General features: G+C 48.3%; 1 protein-coding gene across 5 annotated transcripts in view; it reads left to right on the top strand.

Annotated features, from left to right (window-relative positions):
- septin9b (septin 9b) overlaps positions 1 to 10,000 on the top strand; it is a 135,956-nt gene that overhangs the window by 111,382 nt on the left and 14,574 nt on the right. For all 5 annotated transcript variants that reach the window (XM_063201723.1, XM_063201715.1, XM_063201733.1 and 2 more), the window contains 4 exons: positions 1,446 to 1,574; positions 2,357 to 2,438; positions 2,766 to 2,903; positions 8,364 to 8,481. In XM_063201723.1, coding sequence (XP_063057793.1) covers positions 1,446 to 1,574; positions 2,357 to 2,438; positions 2,766 to 2,903; positions 8,364 to 8,481 — 467 coding nt within the window. The remainder of the gene's footprint in view (positions 1 to 1,445; positions 1,575 to 2,356; positions 2,439 to 2,765; positions 2,904 to 8,363; positions 8,482 to 10,000) is intronic.

Below are 10,000 nucleotides of genomic sequence, written 5' to 3'. Positions count from 1 at the left end.
CAGTTAGTTCCCAGTGGCTACAGCACAGCACAGTGCAACATGCTCGGCGCGGTGTGCAGCTGGCCGGTGCCGGAGGTCTGGTAGTCAAGGAGTGATGGATGTCGGTAACGGGGAGGCGGACCGCGTGGCTCCATGCTCCAGCCTCCAGCCTCCAGGCTTCTTTCTTCCCCTCTCATCTCCTCTCCCCTGGGGGGGGGGAACACTGTGCTCTTTCAGGGCCTCTGCGTCGGGTGCCCTGGTGCTCCATCTCCATCTCCAGCTAACTCCTTCTTCTGTGTATGCCTGTCCAGCCTGCCCATCTGTGACAGTGTTACGAGGCTGTATACTACTGACCCTTGTGCGACCCCGGGGCCTCTTGTCAGTGTTGCCAGATTGGGCGATTACCCGCTCAACTGGGCTGCTTGGGATGGCCGTCTGCGGGTAAAAACGGGAAAAATTGGCCATTTGGCGTTTTTTCTGCAGTTTTATGCCCATAGGAAACAATGCAATTAGTTGAAATTGGGCGGAATTTTGTTTTTGAGAACCTCTTGGGCGGGATTTTATCTGACACATCTGGCAACACTGCCTCTTGTTGCCTGGCTAAGTGCACATGCTGAGAGCCCTGCCGGCTGGATGGCGGTCATTATATTTATGTGGTGCCAGTGTGTGTGTATAGGGCTACTGTCTCGGTGTAAGGGTCATTGTGTTCACACCCTTAGGTACGTGGTGATACTGCAGAAGACGGCTGTAAGTGTGTGTGTTTGTGTGTGTGTGTGTGTGTGTGTGTCTGTCTGTCTGTCTGTCTGTCTGTCTGTCTGTCTGTCTGTCTATACGTACATGCTGTGCATAGATGTGTGTTTATTAGTCATCAAGTTTGTGCTTGAGTTCCCTTGTGTGAATTTGTTTTTGTTTGTGTAAGAGCTTTTAGTTGTACTACATGTTGATGCCAGTGGTCAATGTGGATGTGCGCACTCAGATCCGACCCACTTACATACACTTTTATACCCCTTTTGCTGCTTCAGCGTCTTTTAAAACTGGCGCCAGTACAGGATAAACAAGTATTTATGAATTTGAACTCTTGTCTTCCCTTCATGTCCTCGAGTCTTGAGTCTGATAGAGGTATGCCACTATTTTGGGGCTTAATACAGTTAAAATCGTTGGCCAGGGTTTATAATGCTACAATGCTACACGGATCCATTGACTTTCACTAGCTTACCAACATATTCCCTCTTTTAACTTGTCTTAAGCAAGCAAATAAGACACTTTACCACCTTTATAAACCCCAGCCAACGATTTTAACTGTATTAAGCCCCAAAATAGTGGCACACCCCTTTAAGTCCTTGAGACACTTCAGACACAAAGTTCTGCTCCTCTTGTGTCTTCAAAAGCTAGTGCCAGTATCCTGTGTTTATTTTCTATGTCTGTTTCTCATATAATTCCTCATCCTCTGTGTCCTTGTCCCCCAGGTCAGAGCGGTTTGGGCAAGTCCACCCTGATGAACACCCTGTTCAAGTCCAAAGTGAGCCGCAAGTCGGTGCAGACCACAGAGGAGGAGAGGATCCCCAAGACCATCGAGATCAAGTCCATCAGTCACGGTGAGTCAGCGTCAGCCATGATTTAGCCCAGGTCCATTTATTGGCCATTACGAATGTATCATTTGGCATGTGTACGTAGCCCATAGGCAATCGTGTCGATCTGTGGCGGAACAATTGCATACAGGGACCCAGGGCAAAACACTGATAGGGCCCATACAGCCTTCCAAAGTCAAAATAGGGCCCCCACTACCAATACGGGAGGGGCCCTGGGCCCAGCAGCAAATGCCCTGCTTGTCCTGCCTATAGCTCTGCCCCTGGTGTCAGTTGTATCTATTCAAACAAACTGCAAGCTTCTGTTTGTCAAGTAGTATGCATCATCGCCTTTCCACCCCTCCCCGCTCTGATTGGTTCCCTCTCTCAGGGCCCTGCCTTTTTGGAAGAATCCATGCTGTCTTTGAGATCAAAATGATGGGATTTCTCAGACTGACTCACTGTCATTACAGGCTGTTGATTACGGTTGCTGGAATTAGCGTAATATGGGGTTGGGTCCCCTACTCAAGTTCACTTCAGCCAATCCTACTGTTTAGGTTTTGAACCAGCAACTCTCTGATCAACCCTCCTTGCCCCCACCATGAGGCTGCATCTTCCCGCAGATGAATGTGTATAGCTTATACAAACATAACGTCCGGCAATTTTACAGTCTGTTACAACTGAAACAAATTTTATAGAAGCAAATAGCTAAGACATTGAGCCAAAGACTTGGCCCTCCTGAAATAGTGTGGCGTATGAGTCTTTGACACTGCTAACAATCTATATATCTGCGACATTCTCTCACCCTGTAGACATCGAAGAGAAGGGCGTGAGGATGAAACTTACGGTAATCGACACTCCAGGCTTTGGGGACCAGATCAACAATGAGAACTGGTGAGTGTAGTTTTCTTTTACTTCCCACATTATCCATTCCTATTTGTCTGCTGCTAAGTTTAGGACTCTGTTTCCCATGTGCCCCCTCTGCCTCCCCTGCCTCCCTACACAGTTGGCAGCCCTGTATTTAGGTTTGAACTGCATTTCCCATGGTGCCCCTCTACTTCTCCACCCAGCAGCCCATCATGAAGCTCATCAATGACCAGTACAAGCACAAGCAGATTTCTTGTGCCGACCGTAGCATTCCTATCCATTGTCCTGTCTGTCCTGTCCTGTCCTGTGATTTTTGAACTCCATTTCCCATGTTCCTCTGCTTTCTCCACACAGCTGGCAGCCCATCATGAAGTTCATTAATGACCAGTACGAGCAGTACCTGCAGGAGGAGATCAACATCGAGAGGAAGAAGAGGATCCCAGACTCGCGCGTCCACTGCTGCATATACTTCATCCCACCCACAGGACACTGGTGAGAAACGGACACACGCATCACATGACATTGCTTTACTGTACTACTGTACTGCACACAGGGGTGGAGCGAGGGGGGACAAGCAGGGCATCTGCCCCAGAGCCCAGGGCTCTTCTGTATTGGTGGAGGGGGCACTACTGTCAACTTGGCAGGCCAAATTGAGGCCCTGTCATTGTCTTGCCCTGGGGCCCTGCGTGTAATTCTTCTGCCACTGACTGTACGTTACATTACATATTGGGCAGGCGTGGCCTAGTGGTTAAGGAGATGGGCTTTAGATCAGAGGGAATCCCACCCTTCCACTCCCTATCTCACCGGGGTGCCCTTGGACAAGGCACCTAACCCCACACAGCTCTGTACTTAAAAAATGTAAATTGGTCTGGATAAAAACGTCAACTAAGTGTAATGTAATGTTACGTAATAAAATGAAATTGCATATCGCAGACACTTGAACCCATGGCGACTTACAATAGAGGTGATGTATAACGCACAATGCACAGGTAGGATGCAGAATACACAGGCTGACAAGGTAGGTGGACGAGTAGGTTTAAGAGTGAACACGAACCAATCTCTTTTTGTGTGTGTGTGTGTGTGTGTGTGTGTGTGTGTGTGTGTGTGTGTGTGTGTGTGTGTGTGTGTGTGTGTGTGTGTGTGTGTGTGTGTGTTTGTCATTGGATATGATCCCTCAAATCCCATGGCTTCTGCCACAGCTGTTGCTTGTGAAGTGTGTGTGTTGTCTGGCATGCACAGTTGTGCATGTCTGTGTATGTGTGTGTGTGTGTGTGTGTGCACGCCTGTGTTTCTATGTGCACATGTGTGTGCACTGTGTGTGTGTGTCTGTCTGTCTATCTGTGTGTGTGTGTGTGTGTGTGTGTGTGTGTGTGTGTGTGTGTGTGTGTGTGTGTCTGTCTGTCTGTCTGTGTGTGTGTGTGTGCGCGCGTGTGTGCGTGTGCATGTGCGTGTGCGTGTGCGTTTGCATGCCTGTACAACACTTGTGGGAATGTGAGCTTTTCCTGCTTTGTGTTCAGCTGGTTATTGGTGTCACTGCTTGTACAGCTAGCACACTACATAGCTTCCTCCTTCTCTTGTTGAGACCTACTTCCACTCCATTCGTCCATCAATACATCCTACCATTCATCTCTCCATCCATTTATCCATCAATGCGGCCTTCCATCCTTCTCTCTGTGCATCCATCTAGTATCCATTCCTCCTCCTTCTCCTCCTCCTTCAGCCCATAGCATCGCTCTGTCTCTCTGGCATGTCAAACACTTACCGTAGAATTGAAACAGCATGTTTCAGACTTCTACTTCGAGGGCAGATTTCAAAAAACAACTTTAATGCATTAGGTTTGGTCCTAAAAGAAAGCACTTACCAGGCAATCGATCATTTATAAAGATGCCGTTTCCCCCGAAAGATACCGTTTTCTCCCTGTCTGACAAGGTCGATTATGAAATATAAGAGGCAAGCAGGGCTTGGCATTTAAAAGTTATGATTTAACAAATAAGCAGAACATTCAGCGAAACCCTTTCACCATCCCTTTAGCCCTTCTGTTCACGCCAAGCCATCCCCACTTTTTTTTGCAAAGTGCTGGGACAGACCAGGCTTCCCTGCATGCGATTCTGGAATAACTTCAGCAGCACAACCAAAAAAAAAAGTCAACCATTTCTTTTTCTTTTTCCTCTCTTTGTTAAAAAAGTGGGGAAGATTCTGGGTTCTGTTACCAATTACTGTGATACAATGCCAAAAAAGCTGTGTGTATTTTTGCTGTGGGGTGCTGGAACCATTCGGCCACGATGATGATGATGAGGGCAATGCGTGCCTTATAAAAAACGATTAAACTGACCCTGATATTAACCGGTGCCACATACCACTGTTGCCATTTCAACTCTACTGTAGGTGCGTGCATGCTTGTATGCATTCATGCATGCTGCCATGTGCGTGTGTGTGCGGGGAGGGCGTGCATGTATGCAGCCATGCGTGCGTCTGTGCGACCCTAATATTTACTTGCTTTATAAGGCCATGCCTTATAAAAATTATTAAACTGATCCTGATATTAACCGGTGCCACACACCAGTGTTGCCATTATCAGCGTTACAGTAGGTGTGTGCGTGCGTGCGTGCATTAATGCGCTTGTGTGTGGGCGGGGAGGGCGTGCATGTATGCAGCAGTGCGTGCGTGTGTGTGCGCGACCCCAGTATTAACTCGCTGCACACGCCAGCATTTCCACGCCAACGTCAGAACAAAAAAAAAGAGATGTTGTTTTGGCGCTGTAGCTGTTTGGGTCCAGCGACTTTGCGTGAGCAGTCTCAACCCATCCGAACCTATCATTACCAATCTTCTGTGTCAGCATTTGGGCCTGGGGTCGAACGGAGCTATAAAACTACAAGTGGGCTGAAAATGATCTCGCAAATTCGAGGGTTTTAGAGTCCATTTTGCTGCGCTCGAGCTGTTGGAACAGTCTTGTTGCCTGGCCACCACGTTAATGTCATTTTGGGGTGGCCAGGGGTAATCTGGCCCATTGAGTTCCGTATGGGTGTCCTCCTGTGTTTGAGATCAGGGGTGTCGTCAGTGTCGGAACAACTGCAGAAGGGGCCGCAGGGTGAAACGCTTATAGGGGCCCCTATGCAGCCTGCCAAGGTCACAATAGGGCCCCCACCACCAATGCAAGAGTGCCCTGGGCCCAAGGGCAAATGCCCTGCTCGCTCTCCCTATAGCTCCGCTCCTGTGTGTGTGTGTGTGTGTGTGTGTGTGTGTGTGTGTGTGTGTGTGTGTGTGTGTGTGTGTGTGTGTGTGTGTGTGTGTGTGTGTGTGTGTGTGTGTGTGTGTGTGTGTGTGAGGTGACCAGCTGTGATGGCCATTAGTCCAGTCAGGCATGTGTGCTTTGGAATTGGTATTGGTATTTGGTGGCTCTTTGAGGTTGGAAGGGGAAAGGGTGATGGTAGCATCTGATATCCTTAGTGGTGTCTTTTGCTCTGCTCTGTTAACCTTTTTTTCCCCCATCAACGCACTCTTGTCAAAAGGTTTAGGGCCCTGAATGGGGGGGGGGTCAGTTCTGTATGTGGAACTGTGGAATCAGTCTCTGCTTGTTCGTTTAAATACACACAGACATACACAGCTGTGGTTGTCGTGCTGTTAAGTAGGTTTTCATGTTAGCTCTGTGCATTCATTGGTTTCAGGGTGCTACGTACTTAGTGACCTGTGTGTCGTTGGTCGTCATGTCACACTCACACACATGCCACATTTGTACAGAGAGTGCTCGTGTCTCTTGTGTCTTAACACATTCACGGATGAATCCACATGCATATGTACTGTAGTGCATGTCATAGCACATGTGATTACCTCTGCATTCACCCGCACACTGCTGTCTGGGGCATCCTCACCGACTCACACAGCTGAGGGCACACACTGCTCTGGCAAGCTGGCACGCTGCCACCACCACGACTTGACATGTGACATGACATTGTGGTTGGCACGCGGACTGTATGCATGTGTCATACCATGCAGTTGTTTGTCACACTTACTTGTGCACTGGTACTGTTACTGTGCACGCATTTTTGTGTGTGTGTGTGTGCGTGTGTGTGTCCAGTGCCCCTTTAGATGGCTGTCCTTGTGTGTGTGTGCGTGCGTGCGTCTGCTGCCCTTGTGTGTGTGTGTGCGTGCGTGCGTCTGCTGTCCTTGTGTGTGTGTGTGCGTGTTTGTGTGCGTACTTGCGTGCGTCTGCTGTCCTGCTATGTCTCTGTGTCTGTCTTTCTCTCTGTCTCTGTCTCTATTAGAGCGTCTGACGATCTGTATGTGGGTGCCTGCCTATGCCTATCTCTTTGTATGTGCATGCCTGTCCTGTCTATGTTTGTGTGTGCATGTCTGTCTGTGTCTGCATGTGCGTGCCATTGTGTGTCCTTGTGGGCCTGCATGCAATGGCGTGAAGAGGCACTCAGGGTGCATCTATTCACGTTTAAGCCATTATTGTGGAGAAGGCAATTGAATTGGCTCGACTTACATACACTTAACCAAGAGCTCTGTTTCCACTGAGTGACTGATTGAGTGAGTGCGGCTTGGTTGGCTGTTTGCAGCTCTTAAGCGTGATGCATGACCTCACAAGACTAATTAGAGAGAGGGAGCACAAAGAAAGGAAAAGAAAAGTAGTAGTGCTCAGTAGGGATGTACCAATATCGATACTGGGATCGGTATCGGCCCCGATACTTGCTCATTGTACTCATAATCGTACTCATACAACACTTGCTGATACCAGGCACTGATACTGCTATTACGGCACATCTCGTCAGGTTCTGTTGACTTGAAAGCAGCATGGGAAAAAAGCGGCGACTCATACTTAAATCTACATGTTAATGCACAATAAAACAAATATCACAGGTGGAAAAAAACAAGGCTATGCACTTTCGACAAGTACAGAAATGTAGGTATTCATACTCTTAACGCTTTTCAAAAAAGTGGTATCGTGCATCCCTAGTGCTCAGCAAAGGGCTCTTCAAAAACGGCACTCGCAAACTCCCATCCAAAATGGCACTCACAAACTCACTTGGCTTGAGGCAGGTATTCAAGCAAACACGCACGCACGCACGCACGCACGCACGCACGCACACACGGATGGGAACCATGTTTTTAAAACACACTCTTTCTATTATACATACATATACACACACACATGCACACACACACTCACAGTCAACACATTCACACATCCTGATACGCATCCGATACACACACACCCACAGGCAGGCCAGGCACCCATGCATATAGTATATACCCCAAAACGGAGCAGCCATCCAAAAAGGACGATTATCAAATTAATCTCCATAAAATAAAGGCCTTGAGCAAGTTTTCGGTAATTGTTCCAGTTTTAACATCTGACTCTTTGCGGTGTGCGTTTATAGGCCCAGTGGGCATATACCCTGTCTCTATCGCTCTCTCTCTCCTTCTCTCTCTCTCTCTCTCTCTCTCTCTCTCTCTCTCTCTCTCTCTCTCTCTCTCTCTCTCTCTCTCTCTCTCTCCTGGCTGGATGACCAGCACCTTGTGCTCCGGTTTATTTGACCTTTGAAATGGTCATCACCTGTGCTCCACTCTCTTCTATAAACAAACTACCCCCAGTGGCACCAACAGACATAGTGCTTTGCTCTACTGCCACCTAGTGTTTCAGAAGTGCATTACAAAGAAAAGCGAAGGTATTTTTTTCTGGCAGTGTGTTGTTTGAAATGACTCCTGGCTCCACCTTGAGCGGATTTGTATTTGAACGGGATGAAAGTCTAAAATTACAGCTACTGAATTCAAAAGAGTCATATTTTAAGCAACTTCTAACATGCCCTAAGGAATGAGAATCTACAATTATAGAAATGCTTTGCACTGACTGAATGTTCCAAGATGTTTTGATGTCTTTGAGTATGACTACCACGTGTTGTCCTTAATTTTTCATATTTTGCACAATTTCTTTTTCTCTCCTCTTCCCAGCTTAAGGCCCATTGACGTAGAGTTCATGAGGCACCTCAGCAAAGTGGTCAACATCGTCCCCGTCATCGCCAAGGCAGACACGCTCACCCTGGAGGAGAGGGACTACTTCAAACAGAAGGTGAGCAGATACAGCCTACATACTGTACAGCAGGGCTTGGCATTAACGTTTTTTTATTCACCGGCCACTGTGGCTAGTGGTTTTGCCGAGTCACTAGCTATTCAGTTATTCTACTAACCACAAGTTTGATATTGCTTTTTTTTTTCTTTATCGTGAGACTGTACATCTAACCTTAGAAGATGATGCTAAAGAAAGAAGATATAGCTTAGCATTCTACAGCACAGCATAGCATTCTACAGGGAAATAAAAAAAGAGGGTGGGGGTGTAGTTTTGAAGCTTGTAGATTCTCATAGATGTTTTAGTGTTTTCACTCAGAGTAATTTCTTGCCCTTTGCCCTGTGGTGTGCTTGCCTGGTTTTCCTGCCTTCGTGCAAGTGCTAAAGAGGAACACGCCCTCTCACACCCACCCTCTGACACCCACCCTGTGACACCCTCCTCACCTTAGTATTCGTAAACAAAGCGATGGGAGGGAGGGAGGCACCGGAGATGTTTTCCCTTCAGCTCCCGTCTGAGCTGCAGGACACTGGCAGCGACTTCACAGCCTGGCAAGAGATGTTTACAGAGAGAGAGAGAGAGAGAGAGAGAGAGAGAGAGAGAGAGACACAGAGAGAGAGACACAGAGAGACACAGAGAGAGAGACACAGACAGAGAGACACATAGAGAGACAGACAGACAGACAGACAGACAGACAGACAGAGACTGAGAGAAAGCAAAGAAAGCTAGCAAGAGTGAGAAAGAGAGGGATTCAGAGGTAGAGAGGTTTACAGGACCAGAGGGAGAGAAAAAGGAGGGGAAGAAACACGATGGAGAGAATGAGGGAAAGTGAGATGGAGAGGGAGAAAGAAAGAAAACAAGGACAGCTGAGAAGCTCACCACCACAGACAGACAGACAGACAGGCAGACAGAGACAGATGGGTGGACAGACAGTTAGACTGACAGGCAGACAGACATACAGGCAGAGACAGATGGGTGGACAGACAGTTAGACTGACAGGCAGACAGACATACAGGCAGATAGACAAGCAGGCATGCAGACAGACAGACAGACAGTTTGACTGACTGACAGACAAACAGGCAGGCTAGAAGGCTGGTAGGCAGGCAGGCAGGCAGGCAGGCAGACAGACAGTTAGACTGACTGACAGACAAACAGACAGGCAGGCAGGCAGGCAGACAGGCAGGCAGGCAGACAGGCAGACAGACAACCAGACAAACAGACAGGCAGGCAAACAGGCAGGCAGACAGACAGACAGACAGACAGACAGTTTGACTGACTGACAGAGAAACAGGCAGGCTAGCAGGCCGGTTAGCAGGCAGGCAGACAGACAGTTAGACTGACTGACTGACTGACTGACTGACTGACTGACTGAGTGACAGGCAGGCAGACAGGCAGGCAGACAGGCCGCCCTGGAACTCCAAACAAAAGCGGAGAGAGAGAGAGGAACATCTGGAGGAGCCTCCGTCAGTGTGAGGCCCCTGCCATGCAGTGCCCTGCCCTTAAAACACACCCCACCCTTTCAAAC

The sequence above is a fragment of the Engraulis encrasicolus genome, chromosome 1 (assembly GCF_034702125.1).
Source record: "Engraulis encrasicolus isolate BLACKSEA-1 chromosome 1, IST_EnEncr_1.0, whole genome shotgun sequence".
Classification (NCBI taxonomy): domain Eukaryota; kingdom Metazoa; phylum Chordata; class Actinopteri; order Clupeiformes; family Engraulidae; genus Engraulis; species Engraulis encrasicolus.
Note: the sequence above shows the minus strand (reverse complement) of the source record. Positions and strands in the feature narration are given on the sequence as shown.